The 26,187-nt window shown below is 40.4% G+C and overlaps 1 protein-coding gene across 1 annotated transcript in view; it reads right to left on the bottom strand.

The window, feature by feature from the left end:
* Positions 1 to 25,685, bottom strand: part of LOC142138916 (acidic mammalian chitinase-like) — a 44,904-nt gene extending 19,219 nt beyond the window's left edge. The window contains exons 1-3 of the mRNA XM_075196030.1: positions 25,591 to 25,685; positions 320 to 384; positions 114 to 143 (exon numbers count right to left, since the gene is read on the bottom strand). Coding sequence (XP_075052131.1) covers positions 114 to 143; positions 320 to 344 — 55 coding nt within the window. The 5' untranslated portion in view covers positions 345 to 384; positions 25,591 to 25,685. The remainder of the gene's footprint in view (positions 1 to 113; positions 144 to 319; positions 385 to 25,590) is intronic.
* Between the last annotated feature and the right edge of the window lie 502 nt (positions 25,686 to 26,187).

Below are 26,187 nucleotides of genomic sequence, written 5' to 3'. Positions count from 1 at the left end.
TGCTTTATAATTCTGCTGCCTTCTCCTCCACATTTCTGATACAATCCCATAAAACCTCCTTTGTCATCTCCTTGGCAGACACACAGAACATATAAAATACGTCATGTCCTTACCCAGCTGTACATTAAGCAACAGGAATAGACCTGTGTGAGAGAGAAATCACAAAAAGATTTCAAAAACATGTAAAACTATTTATTGTATATCCTGTACATAAAGTATAACCAAGCGTAGTCCATGTAGTAACAAAAACAGTTTTCAACAGTTTTGAAAATCTAGAAACACCAACACAGAACCATATAATATTATTTGTGTCTCTTACCCGCCCAAAGCAACATCTTCCTCATGACTCTGTCTGTCTCAGCACTGACGGCTAATCAATGTTACCTTTTTATAGAGAAGAAATAGCTGGTATCAGTGTGGGAGCTTCACAGATGAGAGCAGCAGATAAACCTTTACTCATAGATTTTGAAGATAAATAAAAAAAATATGGAAACACAATCATTTTGGCAGAAAAAGAGAAGCAGCTGGGAAACTGGGAACACTGGACCAGATTCAGGAACTGATGTGGTTGATAGCTTTGGCTGACATTGTAAAGGCCTTGGCAGGAGGTTGTAGGAGCACACCAAAAAAAAAAACTCTACATGCTACATACTATAAAAAATCAAGAGCATTTAAAGGACCAACTAACACTAAACTAAACTAAACCAGTGAAAACATCTAGAAGCTGATTAATATTTAAGATACTTATAATTATTGCTTGCTCATGAGGATAGTATACAGAATCACTGCAGATGTTTCTGGGTCAGGAGAATCTCAGCAGTCTATTAATGATAATTAAGAATAGAATTCATGGACAGCAAATAGAGTGCATTAGTCTGACAAGACCTGTGTGCGCTACATGAATTAGTTTGTTGATATTGGACCAACAGCAGGATAAAACACCTTAGGTCTCTCACTGCAGTAAATTAATGTGTACTGCTAATTGAATATTATAAAGGATAATGCCAGAAAAGTAAATATATATAAATGAGAAAGAAGAACACCAGACTAATTTTTGCAGAGTGCATAGTATTTAATGCAATATAAAGACATTGTTGCATGGTAAAATTATGGAATTGCTATTGGACATAAACAATAAACAAATAACTGTGAGTTCTTTCGAATGAATTTAGTGCATATCTGGGGTAAATGTATCAATATGCGGGTTCTTCAACACCCGCGTGTTCAGCCTCTTCCGAGATTAAATTTCAAGCGGCGCTGCATTGTAAAGGGTTAACTTCCCTTTACAATGCAGCTCCGCTTGAAATTTAATCGCGGAAGTGGCTGAACACGCGGGTGTTGAAGAACCCGCATATTGATACATTTACCCCCTGGTCTTTTCTGGATTTAGCATTAGGCACAGGGGCCAGAACACAGCTCTGTCTTTTTATTTTTCCTTCTTCAGTTAAATATTAACTAATAAAACAAGAAAAATCAAATATATAAACTTTTGGGTTGTTATGACCTTAGACAGGGAATCTAACCCTCTGTCAGTATAATATTAAACCATAATAAGTGACACAACACCAAGCAGTGGAGAATATATGGCCACAGTCCTTATTTACATTTACAACACCTTAACCTTAAGGGGTATGCACCCCAGGCAGCCAAAAGCCATAGATGCCCTGCCCGATAACCAAATACCAAAAGCAACGTATGTTGCAACTAGGGATGTGCACCGGCGACTTTTGAGGTCTCGTGTTTTGTGTTTTGGATCCGGATTTTCGTTATTGTTGAGGTTCGGATTTGTCTCGCAAAACACTTGACGAAAGGTCTCGGTTCGGATTTAAGGTTTTGGATTCGGATTTTTTTTGAAAAAAACATAAAAAGTTTAAAAATCAAGTTTTTGGGCTTATTTTCACTCCTAGGCTATTATTAACCTCAATAACATTCAATAACAAGCATTTCCACTAATTTACAGTGTATTCTGAACACCTCACAATATAGTTATTAGTCCAAAACGTTGCAACAAGGTATCTTTCTGGACTGCGTAGAGGAGTGGGTCACCACAATATATATTAAAAACCGTGAACTTTTATGATTCGCACCAATAAATGTACCTGGACTGCGTAGAGGAGTGGGTCACCACAATATATATTAAAAACCCTGAACTTTTATGATTCGCACCAATAAATGTACCTGGACTGCGTAGAGGAGTGGGTCACCACAATATATATTAAAAACCCTGAACTTTTATGAATCGCACCAATAAATGTACCTGGACTGCGTAGAGGAGTGGGTCACCACAATATATATAATAAGAAAACCATCAACTTGTTTGATTCGCACCAATAAATGTACCTGGACTGCGTAGAGGAGTGGGTCACCACAATATATTAAAAACCCAGAACTTTTATGATTCGCACCAATAATTGTACCTGGACTGCGTAGAGGAGTGGGTCACCACAATATATTAAAAACCCTGAACTTTTATGATTCGCACCAATAATTGTACCTGGACTGCGTAGAGGAGTGGGTCACCACAATATATTAAAAACCCTGAACTTTTATGATTCGCACCAATAAATGTACCTGGACTGCGTAGAGGAGTGGGTCACCACAATATATTAAAAACCCTGAACTTTTATGATTCGCACCAATAATTGTACCTGGACTGCGTAGAGGAGTGGGTCACCACAATATATTAAAAACCCTGAACTTTTATGATTCGCACCAATAATTGTACCTGGACTGCGTAGAGGAGTGGGTCACCACAATATCTTAAAAACCCTGAACTTTTATGAATCGCACCAATAAATGTACCTGGACTGCGTAGAGGAGTGGGTCACCACAATATCTTAAAAACCCCGAACTTTTATGAATCGCACCAATAAATGTACCTGGACTGCGTAGAGGAGTGGGTCACCACAATATATTAAAAACCCTGAACTTTTATGATTCGCACCAATAATTGTACCTGGACTGCATAGAGGAGTGGGTCACCACAATATATTAAAAACCCTGAACTTTTATGATTCGCACCAATAATTGTACCTGGACTGCGTAGAGGAGTGGGTCACCACAATATCTTAAAAACCCCGAACTTTTATGAATCGCACCAATAAATGTACCTGGACTGCGTAGAGGAGTGGGTCACCACAATATATTAAAAACCCTGAACTTTTATGATTCGCACCAATAATTGTACCTGGACTGCGTAGAGGAGTGGGTCACCACAATATCTTAAAAACCCCGAACTTTTATGAATCGCACCAATAAATGTACCTGGACTGCGTAGAGGAGTGGGTCACCACAATATATTAAAAACCCTGAACTTTTATGATTCGCACCAATAATTGTACCTGGACTGCGTAGAGGAGTGGGTCACCACAATATATTAAAAACCCTGAACTTTTATGATTCGCACTAATAAATGTACCTGGACTGCGTAGAGGAGTGGGCACTGGGCACCACAATAAAATATATAAAAAACCTTCAACAGATCTGCATTACACTACACATACGGCTGCTCCTCCATCCTCTCCATCATATACATGTTGGAGTTTTAGCGTGTGACAACCTCTTGTTTTTGATAATGTCAGTGCATTTTGAATATTTTTCAATTTGCCCCACACCACTGAATGTACTTTATCTATGATACTCAATACGCATCTATCTATCTTGACTGCGTAGTGTGGTGGCCCCGGTACACAATTTGGTACCGAGGCCACAATATAATTAAAAAACCCTCCACGTGTCAGAATTCCACCAAACAAGTATCTGGACTGCATAGTGGGGTGGCCCCGGTACCCAATTTGATACCGGGGCCACAATACCTCCTCCAAACATGGTACAGACAATTCGTCATTGAGATCCCAGACAGACAGGGTGAAAGTGTTATTGTTTGACTTTGTAAACCCAAAAAACTGTCCCTGTTGCACATAGTCGTGCAATGAAGACTGACTTTTTCATTTAAAGGCACGATCTTTCAAGTGTAGTGTTTGTAAGTCTAAGTCATATTATACTTTTGGTAAAATTGGTTTATTTTGTTCCTCTTTATGGTAATTAGTAATAGAATTAAAGTATGAAATAGAATTAAAGTATGAAATAGAATTAAAGTATGAAATAGAGTGGTATAGAGTTGTAGTGTGGTATAGATAGAGTGGTCCACACAATATAATAATAAAACCCTCAACTGGTCTGAATTCCACCAAACAAGTATCTGGACTGCGTAGTGTGGTGGCCCCGGTACACAATTTGGTACCGAGGCCACAATATAATTAAAAAATTGGGCATCAACTGTCACCGTTGTTTAATATCTGATACACCTAAATATGGACTGCACAGTGGAGTGGCCCCGGTAGTAAATTTGGTGCCGGGGCCACAATACCTCCTCCAACTTCCAAGTGTAGTGTTTATAAAGACAGACAGCGTCGAAGTGTTATTAGTTGACTTTCTTAACCCTAAAATTGTCCCTGTTGCAAATACTCATGCAAAGGACAGTTACTTTTTTATTGAAAGACTCAAGCTGTCAAGTGTAGTGTTTATAAAATATAAACAACAATACAGTAGTTTTAGAGCACGTCAATACCTTTTGTTTTAAATTATGACACGGCATTTTACTTTTGGTTTAATTTCTTGTATTTTTTTAAATTTGGTTTTACTTTTTGAACATGGCAAACGACTGTTGATTGGTCATATAATGCAAAAAAAAAAGGTCCAAGATGGAATTGTCCTTGGGCCCTCACACCCACCCTTATGTTGTTTAAATAGGACATGCACACTTTAACAAACCAATCATTTCAGCGACAGGGCCTACCAAACAACTTTGGCTGAAATGATTGGTTTGTTTGGGCCCCCACACCCAAAAAGCTATTCATCTCTCCCTGTACAGACTAAACAGGCTCTACTGAGGAAAGATGTCGTCCTCATCCTCAACCTCTGATTCCTCTCCCCCTACAGTGTGTACTTCCTCCTCATCCCACATTATCAATTCGTCCCCGCTGGACTCCACAACCACAGGTCCCTCTGTAGTATCTGGAGGGCAGTGCTGTACTTCATTGAGGAATTGATTATTCATTTTTATAAACATCATTTTTTCAACGTTGTGAGGAAGCAACCTCCTTCGCCGCTCACTGACCAGGTTCCCCGCTGCACTAAAAACTCTTTCCGAGTACACACTGGAGGGGGGACAACTCAGGTAAAATAGAGCCAGTTTGTACAGGGGCTTCCAAACTGCCTTTTTTTCCTGCCAGTAACAATATGGACTGTCTGACATGTCTACTTGGATGGTGTCAGCAAAGTAATCATCCACAATTTTTTCTATTGTGACAGCATCCAATGCAGCGAGAGTAGACATGTCTGCAATGGTTGGCAGGTCCTTCAGTCCGGACCAGATGTTATCAGCATCCCCGCCAGTGCCTCTTTTGGGAAAACTGAGCTTTTTCCTCGCAGCCATAGATGTGGAAGAAAATGAGGGTGGAGCTGTTGGCATGTCACGGTCCTCTTCAGAGGACAATCTCCTGACCAGCAGGTCTTTGCACCGCTGTAGACTTGTGTCCGCCGGAAACAGAGACACAACATACGCTTTAAACCGAGGATCGAGCACGGTGGCCAGAATGTATTCCTCTGACTTTAAAAGAGTGACCACCCTCGGATCCTGGCAAAGCGTACAAAGGGCTACATCCACAAGAGCTACATGCTTGGTGTAATCGCAATGGCTTACCAGCTCCTCCCTCACTTTCTCCAGCTGCTTCTGCAACAGCCTGATCAGGGGAATGACCTGACTCAAGCTGGCAGTGTCGGAACTGACTTCTCGTGTGGCAAGTTCAAATGGCTGCAGAACCTTGCACAACACGGAAATCAGTCTCCACTGCGCTTGACTGAGGCGCATCCCCACTCCTTTGCCTATGTCGTAGGTGGCTGTGTAGGCCTGAATGGCCTTTTGCTGCTCCTCCATCCTCTGCAGCATATAGAGGGTGGAGTTCCAGCGCGTCACAACCTCTTGTTTGAGGTGATGGCAGGGCAGGTTCATGCTTTTTTGATGTGCCTCTAGTCTGCGGTAGGCACTGGCTGAATGCCGAAAGTGTCCAGCAATTTTGCGCGCCACCGCAAGCATCTCCTGCACACCCCTGTCACTCTTGAGGTAATGCTGCACCACCAAATTAATGGTGTGGGCAAAACATGGGACGTGCTGGAAATTGCCCATATTTAATGCCCGCACAATGTTACTGGCATTGTCTGACACTACAAATCCCCATGAGAGTCTAAGTGGGGTAAGCCACTGGGAGATAATTTCCCTCATTTTCTCTAATATGTTGTCAGCGTTGTGCCTCTTATTAAAGCCTGTAATGCACAATGTTGCCTGCCTTTGCATGAGCAGCCATTTTGTAGATGCTGCTACTGATGCAGCTGTTGCTGTTGCTGCGGAAGGGGATGCATCTACCCAGTGGGCTGTCACAGTCATATAGTCCTTCGTTTGCCCAGAACCACTTGTCCACATGTCCGTGGTTAAGTGGACAGTGGGTACAACCGCATTTTTAAGAGCACTGAGGACACTTGATCGTACTTCTCTGTACATTTTTGGTATCGCCTGCCTAGTGAAGTGGAATCTCGAGGGGATTTGGTACCGGGGACACAATACCTCCATCAACCCTCTAAATCCCACTCCACTGATGGCGGACACCGGGCGCACGTCTAACACCAACATTGCAGTTACAGCCGCAGTTATACGCTTTGCAATAGGGTGACTACTATCGTATTTTGTGGTCATGGCAAACGACTGTTGGACGGTCAATTGTTTTGTGAAAGACTTAGCGGTCTTACGACTTCCCCTCTGGGAAGATGACCGACTAACAGCAGCAACAGCAGCAGTGGCAGTAGTAGGCGTACCGCTGCAGGATTCCTCGGATGAATCCCGTATTGAGGAGGACTCAGTCTGGCTGCTGACTTGGGCTGCAGGACTGAATCTGATGGAGATTGTGGAGGAAGTTGACGAGGAGGGTGTTGCTGGTGTGTATCCAACTGGACCACGGGATTTAGGTGTCCCTGTACCGATGAGGGTCCTAGCCCCAGTTCCTGAACTAACCACTGAACTATGAAGGTTATTCAGGTGACGTATAAGGGAGGATGTTCCTAGGTGGGCAAGATCCTTACCCCTGCTTATTTGAGCTTTACATAAGCTACATATGGCCATACATTGGTTGTCTGGATTTGGATAAAAATAACTCCAGACCGAAGAGGTGCATTTTTTAGTCTTCTGACCAGGCATGACGATGGGCTTTTTCATCCCATGGACATCAGCTGTTTCCCCCCCTGGTGCCTCATTTACAATAACCACATCACCATCCTCATCATCAAGTTCCTCCACAGCGCCAGCTACATCATCAATAGCCTCCTCCCGAGCCACCTCTTCCCGTACAGTGATGGGAAGGTCAGGCTTGACAACCACCAACACCCTTGGACTCGCCTTGGGGATTTGTGATAATTTCTCTTTAGAAGGCAGAGTTGTTTGCTGTTTTGTTGCTGACAGCATAACTCTCTTCAATTTTTTGTAGGGGGGGAGAGGAGGAGGAGGGCTAAGATCCGTGGGTGAAGCTGAACCACTAGTCATGAACACGGGCCAGGGCCTAAGCCGTTCCTTGCCACTCCGTGTCGTAAATGTCATATTGGCAACTTTACGTTTCTCCTCAGCTGATTTAAAGTTTCTCTTTTTGCTACTTTTTCTTAACTTGGGCTTTTTGGATTTTACATGCCCGGTACTACGAGATTGGGCATCGGGCTTGGAAGACGACGTTGATGGCATTTCATCGTCTATGTCATGACTAGTGGCAGCAGCTTCAGCATTAGGAGGAAGTGGGTCTTGATCTTTCCCTACTTTATCCTCCAAATTTTTGGTCTCCATTATATGTAGCACAAGATACTGCAGAATGTGTGAACTTGGTAATATTGCAGTACCAATGGACTTATACTGCTGGATTGGTTTTGCAAATTTGGTTATAATTATTATATATTTTTTTTTTTTTTAATTTTTTTTTACTTTTTTCTTATTTTTAAAAAACTTGGGAATAGTGGGGAAATAACTATGCCCTTAGAAGCACAGAGCACAGGACACAGCACCACTGGACTGAACAGGACACGGCACAGGACCCAGCAGCACTACGGAACTCAGCAGGACAGAGCACAGGACACAGCACCACTGGACTGATACTGCAGAATGTGTGAACTTGGTAATATTGCAGTACCAATGGACTTATACTGCTGGATTGGTTTTGCAAATTTGGTTATAATTATTATATATATTTTTTTTTTTTAATTTTTTATTTTTTTTTACTTTTTTTTTTTTTTTAAAAACTTGGGAATAGTGGGGAAATAACTATGCCCTTAGAAGCACAGAGCACAGGACACAGCACCACTGGACTGAACAGGACACGGCACAGGACCCAGCAGCACTACGGAACTCAGCAGGACAGAGCACAGGACACAGCACCACTGGACTGATACTGCAGAATGTGTAAACTTTGTAATATTGCAGTACCACTGGACTTTTACTGCTGAATGTGTGAACTTGGTAATATTGCAGTACCAATGGGCTTATACTGCAGGATTGGTTGTGCAAATTTTGTGGTAATTAAAAAAAATTAAAGTAGTTTTTGGTATTTTTTTAAAAAACTTTTTTTTATTTTTTTAAACACAGGGGAATATTGGGGAAATAACTATGCCCTTAGAAGCACAGAGCACAGGACACAGCACCACTGGACTGAACAGGACACAGCACAGGACCCAGCAGCACCACTGACCTCAGAAGGACAGAGCACAGCACACAGCACCACTGGACTGATACTGCAGAACACAGCACAGCACAGCACAGCACAGCACAGCACAGCACAGAACTAAACAGCACAGAACTAAACAGCACAGAACTAAACAGCACAGAACTAAACAGCACAGAGGACCACCTAACACACCCTCCCTCTACCCTGATCAATGCCCGAGTGAAGATGGCGGCGACTAGCGGGGAATTTATATTATCCGAGTATCGCGAGATCCGACAACGGGATTATGAGTCAGAGCCTCAGTTTCACTTTTGAATTTGGCGCCAATACCCGGATCTGTCTCGGATCCGACTCGGATCCGCAACGTTCGGGTGGGCTCGGATTTCATAAATCCGAGTGCGCTCATCCCTAGTTGCAACCAACTAACTGGCCATCTGAAACTCTGTCCTGGTGACTACCATAACCAGGTTGTAATAACCTCCTCCATTGAACAGGAATCCTTCAGGACCACTATAGAGGGAAGTCCACAAACTTCCCCCCAAATATAACTATACAGTACCATCTTTTTCTAGGGACAACCAATAAGTCCACTACCCTTAACCACATAATAGACTGTAACAAACTTCAAATTCATAATGTTTCAACTGTATAATATATAGATATGCAGTGGTCGAAGTGGGTTGGTATGCCATAAAACAACTCCTCCTACTGCCTTCACTGTAAAGCTATCAAATTCCATTCACTTCCATTTTCCATACCACCACTTCTAAATTTCCACTTCGACCACTAATATATATATATATATATATATATGTGGAAAGTGAGGTACTCTTTAAACACATTAATTTTAATTTCTTATTCATATTACTAAATACCTTCTCTCTTAGGTCTACAGACCGCAAAGGAAAATCTACCAAAGCATCTGCTCATAACCGCGCTAAGAAAGAAAAAGTTCTATATGGCCCTATATTTGATAAAGCAATGCCTGATGGATACACTGCTAAATGATGCTCTAATTGTACTGCAACAGAAGCCTCTTGCTTATATGACAGAGCTATTAAAATGATTGATAGTTGCTCTAGTTGACACATTTGTCACAAAAGAAGATTTAAAACAAATTAGATCAAAAAGAACAAAATACACATTTATTGAGGTTCTGAATCAGGAGAGAATCATGTACTACAATCAAAATTCTCAGAAGCTTCTGATCAGGAGGCAGAGTTTGTGACAGATGAGTGCAATTTTAATTCAGGCTTGGTAGATCATTTATTAAAGTCTATCTGTAAGGTAATTAAAGTCTATTTACAAGGTAATGGATATTGAGCATGCGAAGGAAAGAGAACAGTCTCAAGATTTACTTTTTCAAGAATCCAGAAGGGGAGCCATAGTTTTTTCTCTAAACAAAATAGTAAAGGGAGTAATTATGGAGGAATGGAGAAAAGATAAAGGACACAAACCTTTGGGATGATTTTCCTAAGATACATGTGGCAGTAGTCACAATATCAAAAAAGGCAATAATATATTTAGATGATACAAATACAATCAGGGATGGTAGCAATAGGAGGGGGACAGTGTGATGCAGGGGGGACAGTGTGATGCAGGGGGGACAGTGTGATGCAGGGGGGACAGTGTGATGCAGGGGGGACAGCGTGATGCAGGGGGGACAGCGTGATGCAGGGGGGACAGTGTGATGCAGGGGGGACAATGTGATGCAGGGGGACAGCGTGATGCAGTGGGGACAGCGTGATGCATGGGGGGACAGCATGATGCAGGGAGAAATCGTGATGTAGGGGGACAGGGTGATGCAGGGGGGGCAGCGTTATGGAGAGGAACAGTGTGATGCAGTGGGGACAGTTTGATGAAGGGGGACAATGTAATGTAGAAGTCGTATAATTGGATGAACGAAAGTATATTGGTTAATATTGTTTTATTGGCCGATTGCACTCAGTATGCCACGCTACACGTGGCATACGGCGATCGCACGGTAAAATACGCACGCACACACTCGCATGACGACATTTAGTTATTTATGTAATTCATATTCATATTGGATCCATTACACAGTAATTTAAGAGCAGACAGTATTTGGTTTATTATTAGTTTATATATTATGATTATATGTACACTTTAGTGTTATCTAAGGTTCAGGTTATGGGAAATGTGTAATGTCTGATATCATACTAATCCCCTATTCATCAGCAGCTGTCCGGTTCCATCGCGAAGAGATTGCATATTGCATACTCTAGTTATTGATGTTAGGGAATAAATAGCAAGATTGATATCAGAATGTGATATGCTAATGAACTCATTGTAACTGGAGCACATCACCTGGAGAGGTGACCCCCAGCTTTGGATTCCTTAGATTGAATCAGCCTATGACCTGTTTACCCTGGAACCCTTGCCTGGACCTATAGAAGCAAGCTACGTCATCTCTATTGTTCACTGTGTAACACTGACTGTATATATAATCATAGCTGCACCCCCACCAGCCTCAGTCTTCACTGATCACAGTATTCTAACAGATATACTGTCCACTGGATCCCGTGGGAGCGCAGCGAGCGCATGCGATAGCAGCGGTATGTATTTATCTTTTGGTATTGGCTATACTGTACTGTTGATTATATTATAATAATGTATTGAACTGTTAACTTTTTACATCTGCTAAAATAAATCACTTTGTGCGTTAGAAACATGATACAATCACCTATGCAATGCTTATTTGAAAACGATAGAATTACTTTAATCATTTGGGGGCTCGGAGGTGAGTTACGTTATCGGCAGGTATGCAACGCTTACGATATTCGGTTCCTCAACAAAGGGTGGGTTGACGGACGCGTCTCATACGGGAAAAAACGCAATGTGTTTAAGACCTGTGGTTCACTTTGTGTTGCGAAACCGAATGTCCGTTGTTGCATAGAGAGTGAAGGAACGCTAATTTGAATCTAGGGACAAGAAAGAAAAATGTTTCTTTTTATTGTCGTTTTGCGTTTTAAAGTGTATTGCATTGCATAGAGTATGTGTATTTCCTGCATTGAGTATGTGTACTTCCGGTAATATTGCCATGTGGTTAAACAATCGTTTTGATAGTTATTATATGTGCATAGTATAATTACTTGTGAAAGCCTCTGAGACATTATTACTATTGTTGGTAACTTTTGATTTTCTGCGCAGAAAAGGTGTATAGTGTGTGATTTTGTAACGTAGATACACTGTTTATTATTCATTGTGCTCAGTTGCTGTCTGACGGGGCGGGTTGCCCAACTGAAGGACGGTATACAGGGCAGGTATACCGAATGCGAAAAACAAAGGGGTGTTTTCGCAAATCGCTACCAATAGATCGCAAGCTTTGCTAATAACTAGTATTGGTAGGTGGTGCGTTCTAATCGCACGACAACCGTAAGTGCGAATTGGTGAAGCAGCTAGGAGGAATTATATTGGAAAGGCTGGTTGATTGTATCGACTTTGTTCTCCCAGTTATAATAAACTCAACAGATTTTTGTGGTTTAGCCAGGGTATCGAGGAGCTGATAGCCCTTCGGTCCCACAGTGATAGTTTCTGTGTTAGGGGTCCTCGTTTGTAACGAGAGGAAGCAAGTGGACGCGGCTTGAGCAAATACATCCACGGCCATTAAGAGATCTCTAGCGGTAGAGTGTTTGTAGCAATTGTTGAAATCAGTGTATCTGTGTTCCGCATAGAAGGTTGTGGTAGCCGGGCTATCTAAGAAACTGTTCAACATGGGTGCTAAGCATACGCTAGAGATGGCCAATGTACTGCCTAAAGAAGGCCTTAGGGATTCAGCAAGGTTTCTTATGTGCAAGAAATATGGTGAATACGCAACGGTTTATTGCGACACAGGGGTCGAGATGACCAAAGAGTGTGTTAGGCCTTTCCCAACAATAGGGAGTTTTAATGCAGAGGCACTAAATAATGTAAAAGATAAAGTGTGGTTGATTAAGTCAACCAAAGTGAGAAATAGACATAATGATTGTTTAAAGTCGTGGCAAATGGAAGGTAACACGTGGCAGAGCAGCGAATGCACAGCGGAAGTAAATGTGGTGAAAAGTGCGCGCATAGCGGAATTGAGCATTCCGGAAGTGTACGTTGCAAAGCGTGGAGAACTGAGCGCTAGCTTGCCCCTGACAAATTCGGTCGGGGCGGAAAGTACAGCCAATACCAAAAATGTGAAAACTGTAACTAGTAACTTGTATGTTGTTTTAAGTAATGTTAAGAGTAATGTTAAGAGTAATGTTTCAGAAGAAAGAAATGTACCCACCGTCATTTCGGCCATTGCTCATGCTGGTAATATGAAGGGGGCACCACACGGACCAAGGAGAAGGAACAATCCCACCAGCAGGGGCAGCAGCTGAAATCGGTGGGAAATATATGGAAATTAATAGAAAGGGGGACCTTCAGTATACTGCAACAGCCATTCCAGCAACTAGTTCAGAATGTAATGATTTAGTAAAACATGATTCAGGGACTAGGTCTGAAATATTTTCAATTATGTCTGATTTCCCTGATCCTAGAAAAAAATTGGCCAGGAGTTAGAAATTTATTAGACATTTAGGTAATGCACATGAGCCTACTAATAAAGATTGGTGAGTGTTGTTTAGAGCTTGTCTTACTCTTAATATTGACATATAAAAGTTCATTAAGGATTGTATGTTGGAGGAGGATAAATCTTTAACCGAGGAGGATAATCAGGACAATATTAGACAAATAGTCACACAATTGGCTATATACTTTCCCGTGATAGTGGACTGGAGTAAAATTTCTGCTATCAAACAAAAGGACAATGAAAATGCAACAGACTATTTTTGCAGGGCTCTAATAGCGATGGCCAAATATACTGGAGTGTCAGACATAAAGATAATGTACACTACAGAGAGGTAGCTGTTAAAGTTCTAATGGATGGCCTCAGGGAAAGCTTGAAAAGAAGGGTGCAAACTTCATTACCACACTGGAGAGGAATTACTGTAAGTGTTCTCAGGGAGTCAGTTATAGGACATGATAAAAATATATGTAAAGAGAAAGAGACACTAAGTGATAGGCTAAGGATTGCAAGTAACACAGCACCAGAGGGACTGCACACACGACCACAGTATAAAAACACCTGGTTTAAGGAAAAGAAACAACATGAGTTGAGGAAGTGTTTTCAATGCAATAAAATAGGACACCTAGCAAAAGATTGTGCAGACATGACAAGGACGTGTTTTTACTGCCTTAAGAAGGGACACATGAGTAGGAACTGTGTAGAGAGAAAAAGGGATACCCGGGTTGGAAACCACATAGACACTCACAAAGGAGGCATAAACAAGTTTCAGAGGTTCCCCAACAATTGATTGCACACCACATAGCAACTAATATTTTGGGGGAGAACTATAGCCGACTCTAGAGTTAATCTGTGGTAAGTATTGGTGAGCAGATTTAGAAAGAAAAAACTTATTTAAAAGGTAATCTTTATTGATTTTGTTTGTTAGTTTTATGTTGTCAAATGCTTGTTTTCCTAATCGATGGCCGATGGTAAAGAATGGAAATGTTTGTTTTGTTTGCTGTTTTAAGATATCTATCTTGTTTTCCTCTTACACATAAAAGGTACACAGAAGAAATATAGACTTAGTGTTTAAAGGGGTGAGGTAGAGGAATAGAAAGATTACTCTTGAAAGACTAATTAACAATGGATCATTGGAACACTCTTTGTTTCAGGCTGCAGTGACTCATGATAATTTGTTTGGCTGAGAATCATTATCCAAAAATGAAGTATGTACATACTTTTCTCCAAAATATCGTTTTATGTATCTCAGATGAGTCATCAAGAGTTAACTTCTATATTTCTCTGCCATAAGTTAGAAAGTCCGTTGAAAAGGTATGTAGTCAATGTGATACCGAGTTCTTAATGAACAAATGACGGACGACACGGGATTGCACGGTTGGTTTAAGACCCCCTAGTCAAGTATGGGGAGGGGTCATAGTTTAGCAAATAACTAAGGGGATTAGTGGAATAATTACAGCCATTTTCCCATAGAGTCCAATCCAGCTGTCATATTTTTTTGTTGCAAAATCTCCCTTTCCGCATGCATGTTTGTTTTCAAACCTTTGAATTCAAATCTTTGTATTCCTATTATTCATTGCTTTCCTATCTCTCATTCTGTACATCTAAGCTAGTCTCTCTCTCTCTCTGCTCTGGTAGAGATAAAAACAGACAAAGTCTCATCAATGGGGCTAAGACATATTTTTTTACATAAGACAAATTCAGGCATACACACACTAGATTGACATCAGTAACAGAAGCAGTCAGGGGTTTTGTTTTCATGCGTATAGAAACTGCTGATTTTAAGTAGAAAGGTTCTGTTGTGGAAATACGATTCATGTTTTATAGATTGCATATCTGTTTTTTTTTTTTTGTTTTCTGGTTCATGCCTCCTGTACAAAATTGTGCCTTTATATAGATGCACAAAGGGTGGATAGGATAGGAGATTGCTGGAGGTTAGGCATACAGATATGCATCTCTGTGTAGAACATAGGAGTAGGATTTTTATCACAAGATACGACATAATGTGAAACCCTAGAAAATGTAGAATTTTCGTGTTTTATATTTTTTCACTGTCAGACAGTCATGTACTGGATACTGTTATATTTGAAGAAAGTGTTATAGAAATAGACCCCTTTGCCTTTCCCACTTAGTCAAGTAGCTGAATGTGAGGTACTTAGAATGGCATGTGAGTTGGCAGAGGGAAAATCGATTGATATACATTGGTCTTCAGCATTTTTCTAGTCTAGGGGGCGATGTTGAGTTGACTGAAAAATCGTTTTATAGCAATACCAGCACATGATTAGGACACTACATAGAGGACTTTATATAGAGACACAGTTACCAACTGAATTAGCTGCTAGTAAAGTCCACACTTACACACACAACCATACATAGCTGTCACACCAGGGCAAACATAGCTGTCAAATAGACAGCAGGGTTTTATGTGACAGCTAACAAATCTATGTTTTGTTTTGTTTTTCGTTGTATTGTTTTAGTTTTAAAATGTGAACACACACACATGCACGCATACACATATTGGTTAATATATGAAGATTTGTGTTACCTGATGAATAAACTGTCTGGAAGGTGAAGAGATGTGGTGAGGGGTCTGGCGGAACCTGGAGAGATGGACAAATTAGACCAGTAGCTCCCAGAGTGTATCTACCAGACCCAGAGGAGGCAGCAAATGGTCTGGCTCAGCTGGGTACAGAAGGAATGTGCAAGCTGGTAAGAGTATATTGGGGTGCACCAGACATTTCGTCTCAAGCTAGTAGGACGGCAACGTCCTATCTTGATTAAGAGAATGTCAGGAAAATGATACCAATAGAGCCATCCCATATCCCTCCTGCAGATGGGTTTTCCTCCAGGTAAAACAAATCCACGTCATCCAATTACCACCATGCAGGATCCTCAAGTATACACTGGTGTACCAATGAAATATGTCTGGGTAAAGGTGTATTGAAATGTGTCTAATGTATTACTGTGTCATACTCAAAGCTTTTGTTATTCAATGCGATAGCCCTAGAATTATAATAGATGATAGGGGTATTCATGTTATTGATAATAGGTGTATAATGTATGAGTAGTGGTAACAAATCACATACTTTCAATTAGCCATAAACCAGTGTGAACATAAAGTAATGGTACTAGGTTGAACAAATTGAATAGAATAAGAGTTGGAACTTGATTGAAGTGACTGATAGCTTCGGCCACTAGTCCTTCCCCGCTACCAAAAGATCACTCCTGGGCAGCCTCTTAACCTGTCGATTTTTGAGATGTTATTGACCCCCTAGATGAGATTGTAACTGAGAGGCTAGCTTAGACCTTGAGAGAAGGTAAATGGTGAGACAGCAACCGAGAATGTCCAAAACACTGTTTCCTGAAAAGTCACACTAACTGTCAGGATGTTGGATCGGGAGAGTAAGTTGTGGAACAGTAATTTCTTAGGCTCAGGTTATTTGACAGACAGGTACCAGGTGTAGGCTACCAGATTCACGGCTTCAAGGGTAGCACAGACACACTAGTGACCATTCCACCCACTGCAGAGGAGCCAACACTCAGAGAAGGGTCCAAGGACACTCATGAGTTTGTACTGGAAGACCTCGAATGCAGTTAGTAGCACCTGAGCCAAAGGCTAAGACAGTTGTCCAGCATGAAGTTGTAGTTTTCCTGTTCTGTGTTTCTCTCATCACATTCTCTTTTCAGGACGGTCAATTCTTTTAACTATTAGCAGGTGACAGAAGCTGGTTCAGGTAATGATGTTGAGGAATTGGGGATGACGGAGAAGTTAGTAGTGTAAGCAGTCCAGCCAATTACTCTATTCAATTCAGGGGTAAAGGAAAATTTGGAAACCTTGTAGCTTGGAGAAAGTGTGAGGGGCTATTGACTGAGTAGCATTACGTCCGTAAGTACGGTGACCCCATATTTAAAAAAAGGAGGTATACCCAGCGATGCCAGTCCAGTAATATTCAGACTTGAGCAGGCATCCTTGAGAATAATTATCATTCTTGGGAGGGTAAGGTTTTAGACCAAATAAAGTGCTGGGCGTGCTCTTACGTGCCTCAGTGATTATATCAAGTAGGATTAGTTCTCTTTCCACTAAGTATTCTTGAGGTACCCGAATTATGGGTGGGAGGTCCCTAGGGGAAAAGTACAACACCCAGGACCCTTAGTCTGAAGTCTCCCAATGCTTTGCAAGCCAATCACTGTTAAATCTGAGTATTGGGAGACTGGGAAGAACGAGCAGACAATAGCCCGCCCACAAGTGTTGATGAAAAGAACTGATGTCATTAATAGAAGTGTGTATATTAACGCAAGCTGAAGGAGATTGTATATGACATTATTGATAGACATAGGATGATGCTATTGATGAACATGAAGTGTTTAAATGTATTCTGAGCTTAAAGACATGCGTTGGACAGATGAACCTGTTAAACTTAAAGAACGGCAGTCGAGTATTATGTATAACTGATACATGTTCTATTGTACTCTGTACCTTTCCAAATAATGAATTACGTGTTTTATTGCACCCTTGAAGGGCATACAAAAGGTTATCTCCAAGCTCCAAAAGTGTACGGTCTATAGTAAAAGAAGAAATCGTTTTGAGGATTAAGACTCTCTCTTATGATAACTTGTTTAGATCTACAGACAGCATGATCATACACCAAGGGGGACTTGCATTGAATAGCAATGAAACGTGGTACTGAGATCCTGCATATAACATCTTTAAGGTGATAGTTTATTATACTATCAAAGGGTGGAACTGTCGAAGTCGTATAATTGGATGAACGAAAGTATATTGGTTAATATTGTTTTATTGGCTACACATGGCATACGGCGATCGCACGGTAAAATATGCACGCACACACTCGCATGACGACATTTAGTTATTTATGTAATTCATATTCATATTGGATCCATTACACAGTAATTTATGAGCAGACAGTATTTGGTTTATTATTAGTTTATATATTATGATTATATGTACACTTTAGTGTTATCTAAGGTTCAGGTTATGGGAAATGTGTAATGTCTGATATCATACTAATCCCCTATTCATCAGCAGCTGTCCGGTTCCATCGCAAAGAGATTGCATATTGCATACTCTAGTTATTGATGTTAGGGAATAAATAGCAAGATTGATATCAGAATGTGATATGCTAATGAACTCATTGTAACTGGAGCACATTTCCTGGAGAGATGACCCCCACCTTTGGATTCCTTAGATTGAATCAGCCTATGACCTGTTTACCCTGGAACCACCCTTGCCTGGACCTATAGAAGCAAGCTACGACATCTCTATTGTTCACTGTGTAACACTGACTGTATATATAATCATAGTTGCACCCCCACCAGCCTCAGTCTTCACTGATCACAGTATTCTAACAGATATACTGTCCACTGGGTCCCGTGGGAGCACAGCGAGTGCATGCGATAGAAGCGGTATGTATTTATCTTTTGGTATTGGCTGTACTGTACTGTGGAATATATTATAATAATGTATTGAACTGTTAACTTTTTACATCTGCTAAAATATATCACTTTGTGCGTTAGAAACACAATACAATCGCCTATGCAATGCTTATTTAAAAACGATAGAATTACTTTAATAGTAATGAAGGGGAAGAGTATGATGCGGGGGGCAGTGTGTTGCAAGGGGGGCAGTGTGATGCAGGGGGAGAGTATGATGCAGGGGGACAGAGTGATGTAGGAGGGACAGTGTGATAAATGGGGGACATGTGATGAAGGAGGAAGCAGCCTGATGAAGGGGACAGAAGTTTGAAGAAGGGGAAACTGTGTGATGAAGGAGGAGCTGTGTGATAAAGGGACATGTTAGGGCCATCTATTCAGATTACTTCTCATTTCCATATGGGCCCATTGCTTTTAAGACATGCATAATGCATAGACAAGGTATCAAATCATCACAAAAAATTGTCTGTTGTTGACATATTGTACCAAGTTTTTTGTTCCAAAATATAACACTTGGGTACCTCCAGGGCCGGATTAACCTGAGGTCTAACTGGGCTATAGCGCAGGGGCCTCGGGCATCCAGGGGGCCCTTCAAAGTCCACAGCAGCATTATTGATCGGTGCGGGGGCGCCCCCAGCCCGATCAATGCTGCTGAGCACTGTCAGTCCAGTCCTCTGTCCCCGGCGCTCAGTACTCTGCTTACTGAGGAGATCTCGTAAGTGAACTCTCGCGAAATCTCCTCAGTAAGGAGCTTACAGCGCGCCGGGGACGGAGGACTGAACTGACAGGTAAGCGCTTTGGGGGGGGCCCTCACGGGGGACGGGTGCGGCGGGCGGCTCACAATGGGGGCCTCACGGGGGAATGGAGGCGCCCTTAGCCCAGAGGCCTCCATTCCCTTAATCCGGCCCTGGGTACCTCCCATCTTAACACCCTGTGTTCGATTTTCTGTAAGGTGTATGGCCTCAGCTGTAGCAGTGAAGAGAATATTATGGTATGGATGGAAGACAGATAGGGCCTGATTCATTAAAGCACACAAAACAAATGTATTGTGCATTTTTTGAAAACGGACCTTATTCAACTAGGAGCAGATCTGAAGAAATGTCTCCTTTTGAATTCACTGCAGGATAGGATCCATACTGTATGTGCAAAATAAAGTCCAAGCAGAACGCACAGAAAGAAATTATTGTGTTATAAATGTTAATAAATAGTCATTAATGACAGCACATTTAAGAAAATTTAAAAAAAGTCCCGCCCCCCCATAAAATACATTTATGAGGATGTTATTAATGTCTACTGTACATAAAATGCACTTTTACAGTTGCTGCTGATTGCAGAAACATGTTCTAGAATGCATGCGCGACTGGCATCACTAGCACTTGCCACTTACACCTGATCTGTAGCTGGTGCAAGTGATACAAAAGAAAAACACATACCTATGAGATGCCCAGTTTGAATTGGGCTTGGCATGCCCTTACTGTAAATTGAATACAAGCAAACCCCTATTCCCCGCCCCTAAATTACAGACTGTCCTAAGGGTCCTTTGCACTTGAGGATGAATTGGATGTTCTTATGTTCACTAGTGTATGATCTGGTTCTGGGCATGCACAGAACGATTTTAATCAAAATACGGCATATCGGTATTTACATTCTTTAATGAATTGGGGTTATAGGCCTGAGAAATTGGACTATAGAAGTCATTTAAAAATGTGTATTGTGCCTTTAAGATTGCTTCAAATGTAATGTATAAGTCTTAAGAAAAATAAGGAGTATATGATATGATCCTAGAAATATGTAGAGGGTGCTTAGGAGTAGAAAATAAGAGGCGCCCAATGCCAATTATTTTCTTTTAGATAAGAGTATGGGCCTCTTAGAATTTATGCTACCATTAAATGGCAGATTTATATTCCCAATTATTTTATACATAGGATGTCAGGTGTTGTATCTCTTTGCATGCTTTCAAAGTACTATAAGAATATGTAACTTTGATTATAATAAACAGAACAGCTTCTTGTAATTCCAAGAGAGTGTTGTATGTCTGTTCTCTGCAGCCGGCTGTAGAAGAGGTGAAGGATTCCTCTGTTTGTGTAATGGACTCAGCTTCAATCCACTGGTAGCACTCTGGATTTGACAAGCCATAAAGATTTTGTGGGTCTTTCAGACATTTTACACAATGATGAATATGTCTGACACTTAGGAGGCATGGATATAGAAGGCACGCTGACAAAATATATCATAACCTGGGAAAACACCACTACGATGAGTGTAGAGATTATCAGAAGTGCATACAAGCTGGAGTTCATGAAGCCGCTACCAAAGGACTATTTACTCAAATATCCTTGGCTAAGGATATTAAAGGAAATGTTGGCTATGAAAGAAATTCTATATAACTTTCTAGAATAAAAAGTCATATGCAAGGTACCAAAAGCAAAAAAGAAAAGAGGGCTTAACTCACAAATCTTCATAGTAGAAAAGAACAGAGAAGGATTTCGCACAATCGTAGATTTAAGACGACTCAAAAGATACATATGTACAAAGAAATTCAAAAGGGTATCACTGCATCCAAATTAAGAAGCCTTGGAAGTAGGGTACTATCTAACCTCAGTAGATCTGAGATATGCTTACCTTCATGTCTCTATTAACAAGACATGTCATATTCATATCGGCAAGATCAAAGGAAGAAACCTCAAAAGCCACAGAAAGAATGTTACAAGTCCTAGGCTTGCATGGGTGGTCAGTGGTATTAGTTTTCCCGACAATAGTGTCCACTATAAAGACAGAGGAATTCCAATAGTGTGACTGACAATCGCTATATAGGCAACGAAATTCCGATAACATGAGGCGCGACAATGATGAAATGCAGACTTATGAGAAAAAACTCAAAGCTCATTTCTGACGAGTCTCCAATGCAGACTGCTATCAATTCCGAAGATACAGCATGCTGGGGCTTCAGTTGTACGTCATCAAATAGAGTGACAGGTGAGTGTTAACAGGATGTATATTCAGCTTCGCCATAACTTTGGACCTGATATTTAGGGCATCAGTCCAGATGTAACGTCTTTTTGAAAACCCAAATCGGGTACTAGCTGTTCTAAACGGTAATCCAAGAAAAGAGATTCATCAACTAAATAAAGTACATAAATCATACTGGCATCAATGTATGTAAGTATGTATAATAAGTGAGGATAGGCACCTAACAAATATCAAAAGTAAACTCTAACTTCTTAGTGGAGACATGGAAATAACATATTTTCCCCAATATTATATGTAATGTTGTCACATTTCATATATATCTGTGTGTACATTTGCGACCATTGTTTCTGTATCCTTCAGCAACATATATGACATTTCGTAAGTTTTGTTTTTTATTTCTCCTTTTTATTTTGTAAGAAATTTGGTTGCATCATTTTACAGTACTGTGTGTCATTTTGTTATCTTAATTATTTTACATTAAGCATTGCATTTTCTCATATCAAATATCATTTAATAAGGTTCCATATTTGTGTTCTTATCAGACTCTTGTACAGACAGCTTGGCTATTATAAATGCTACATAACTGAAATAAAGAATAGTATTTGGCTTAGGATAACTATGGTTTACTTAAAGAATAATTGTAGTGAGACATAAATTGTGATGTTAATCTAAGTTCCCCATAGTGACCTGTCAAATCAAATCTGGATTGTAGCAATTTTGGATTAATAGAGAGCGTGAATTATAATTTTTAGGGTTTTTAAATATTTTTTACACAAACCAGGTGGTTGCGTAGTGATTAACCCTTTGTCGCAAAACCGCCACGCAAGTTCAAGTGAGTGTTATTTGTGACAGGCATGTTTAGCAAGATTAGAATGATTTAAAAACCACCAAGTTTTAAATTACAAGCTACAACTGCTTGGTACAATAACAAAGCAGTGTTATCATACTTGGGTATGACCACTGTTAAATATGTTGAAAATAAACAAATTCTGGTATGTCAGTATTGAGTTATTCAAAAGTAAATTCCAAGTACATTGATTGGGTCCCAGGACTACTGAATTATTGAGAAATAAAATACTGGGTCACATATTAAAAGCATGGCAACCAGTTACAGTCAAAATACTTAAAACAATTACTACACTTTAAGGTATAAGTTTGTATTTCTAGATCTGATGCATTCAACTGTTTGCAGTTGTTAGTCCCAAATAAGATTCATCCGAGCATCTAAAAAGGTGTGTATAATGTACACTGCAGATGAATTGTGCAGCTAATGCTCTGGGCCATACACCCCATTGCCTGGTGGCAGTGCAGAAGTTAATAGTAAAGCCAGTAGCTGTGTTCCAACAAACAAAGGCCTCAAGAACCAATGTAATACAGCTTGGTAGCTGTGAATTTCAGCTGGCCACAATGAAGATAGTGTTAGGAAATCAGCACCAAAAATTGGGGTAATGTCAATCAGTAAAATGTATGATATGGTGCTCAAAGTAGTACAAAGAGTTAATGCCTGGAGCACACTGTAATTATTGTCAAGTCAAAAGTCAAGGGTTTGATCAACCAGGTAGTCAAAACAATGACAGCGACTCTGGTATCTTCATAAGATCCAATAATAGAGACTACTGGAATTAAGTTCTTTCTATTCTGCACCCATAGGGTTAATGTCACTGGTGCAGGAAAGACAGGTGCTGGGGAGAACCGAGACTTGGTCAGGAACAATCTAACGTTCTGGCACACAAAACAGCATCAAGGGCAAGTAGTTATGGTAAACACCTGTATCAGGCACACAATAATAAGCAACATAGCTCTCAGTGTTAATATAGTACCTGAAGCGCACCTGGCGCCAATGATGATGCTAGCACCATGAGTACAAAGAGGCATTACCTGCACCTAAGCACTGTTTGCTTGTAGAAGTCAGACAAGGCAATACCACCCTGCCCAGGCTACTGTAACCTGCTCCTCCATTCCTCCTGCACCCTCATCCACAAGCCAAATGCCAAAATGTAGGTGGCATATATCTAGTGACAAGATGTTTATAGTGATAGGTCTTAATGCAAACCTCACATAGATACATTTGCTCGGAAATTGTACCAGGGTTGCTGCAGTGTGTGAGAGTGAGCTTATTCTATTTGCATCATGTACATGGTTTGACTGGCAACACTGTTGAAAGTGATTGGATCTATTTTTATTTAGGTGGCAGCTTGCACCAATATAAAATCTTTTGCTCCACTTATATAATTCTCAGACTGTATAAAATTTCTAAGAGTTTCAATTTATATAGAAGCCTACGTATATACAATCGGTACAGATATTAAAAAGGAGCCAAATGTTCTGAAAGCAAATATAAAACTGTTCAAGAGAAAATGACAAAATATAATGTACACATGGAGACTGTATAACAATATTGGATTGAGTAACTGATTACTATGCCCACATGCAGCTCTTGAAGTATATCAAGTTGCCCATCACTGGCCTATACAGTTGTTAAACATCTAGCTACTGGCTTTATTTAATATTAATTTTAGATCAGTTGCCAGCAGATTACAATATATATATATATATATATATATATATATATATATATATATATATATATATATATGTGGTGCCCCAAAGCCCTGTTGAACAGCACAGAGGAAGTGCATAAACGCTTTTAAAATGCAGGGCTACAAGGGGTTACTAGAGGCTGAGAAAGACACAGTGGGAATGACAGTTGACAGTTGACAGTTGAACTGAAAAGACGTACCCAGGATGATGAGCAGGAAGAAGGTGTGTGTGATATAGCAACAAGAAAGGGAAAGCTAACATGAGAGACTGATCTGCTGCTGGAACTGATGACATTGCCAGCACACACGGCAAGAGAACGGATGGGGACACACAGTGGGGCGTCCAAGACAGTTTCCACGAACTGCAGAACCTTTTCAAGGTAAAATCCTAGCCTACAGTGTACTGCACACACCCCAGTGTCAGAGGGAAGAGTGGTGAGAGAACAGTGCCATCTTGTGACTGAATTGAACAACAGTCCTGTGTTTTGTTATAATCTTTAACACTGCCTACAGTTTAACATCTACCCTTTAGAGAGAAAGTACAGGGACTTAATCTGGATTGGTAACCCTTCTGGAACCTCTGCAGGACATTTAAACACTACAAAATTTCTGTGCACAGGTCAGCCCAGGACTGAGTGTTAAATATGGTAACGTTACCAGGGATAATATTGGTGCACCAAATGTGTTAGATGGATGTTAATGTTATGTGATTTACCTAAGAATTGATTTATTGATATTGAAGATGTTATATGTTAAATACTATTGTGCTCTATGCTGATCAAACGATTATTTTGTCATTACCATTGAGCTGAAGGGGTCAGTGGCACGATGGCTTACCAAAACTATCCTTACCGCATATATAATAAACCCAAGTTGTTTGACCAATCCTTGTCCCTTTCATTGAAGTACTTATCTCCTGACCACCGGATATCCAAACAGAAAAGAACCTGACTCGTGTCTGGAGGACAAGGTAAGGGAAGGATTTCCCATCCGTCTCGACCACCACACATATATATGTAATATACTACATTCTGTTGACTAGTGGAAGGCTGCAATACAAAGCATTTAATGCTTGCTACATGACAAGTTAAATAAGACATAGGACAAATGATATCAAAACAGAGAATGGTACATTACAGATGGCTAAAAATATTAAATATATACAACTGTTTATGTATTACAAACTAATAAAGTTCATAAGTTAGGGAAAAATAAGCCTTGTCAATGAATAAACGCATGGAATTCAGAGACAGTTAATCCACTAAGAAGACTATATAAATATATAAATCATCACCATACAATAAACAGCAAAAGAGATACATACCATGGAGAGACAAACTGCAAATACTAATGCAGCACACCAGAAGTTGCCTTTAAAAAAAGTATTCTCCCACTCCTGTAGTGCTTAATCTTCAATTATTTATAGCAAGGCGAAGAAAGAGATCTATGTGCAAGACTCAAATTGTTCAGTGAGATGATGAGTCAAAAGGAAACAGAAAACTGTACACAATATGTACAACACCCTTAAAAAAATTATAGCAGAGCCAGAGAGACTCATGTACTGACACAGCAAAACAAGATGTTTGTTGTCTAAAATTCACAATCTAAAGACACATTATAAATGTTCACTGACCCCCCCGTGTTTTGGTTTTGGATCTACATTAACTTCGTGTTTTGGTTTTGGTTTTCACAAATCCACCCTCACATGTTTTGGTTTTGGATCTGTATATATTTTTTTTAAATTGCTGAAGTATGCCAAAATCACATAATTTGGCTACTTTTTTGTTCCCACATTATTATTAACCTCAATAACACCAAAATACAGTCAATTCCAGTCAATTTTGACCACCTCACAGGTTACAATATTATTTTCATCCACTGTCGGCCAAAGACTGCAGTGAGCTGACTGGATACGAAGCGA

This window comes from Mixophyes fleayi, chromosome 2 (genome assembly GCF_038048845.1).
Source record: "Mixophyes fleayi isolate aMixFle1 chromosome 2, aMixFle1.hap1, whole genome shotgun sequence".
NCBI lineage: Eukaryota > Metazoa > Chordata > Amphibia > Anura > Limnodynastidae > Mixophyes > Mixophyes fleayi.
The sequence above is the reverse complement of the archived record's forward strand: the minus strand, read 5'-3'. Positions and strand labels throughout refer to the sequence as shown.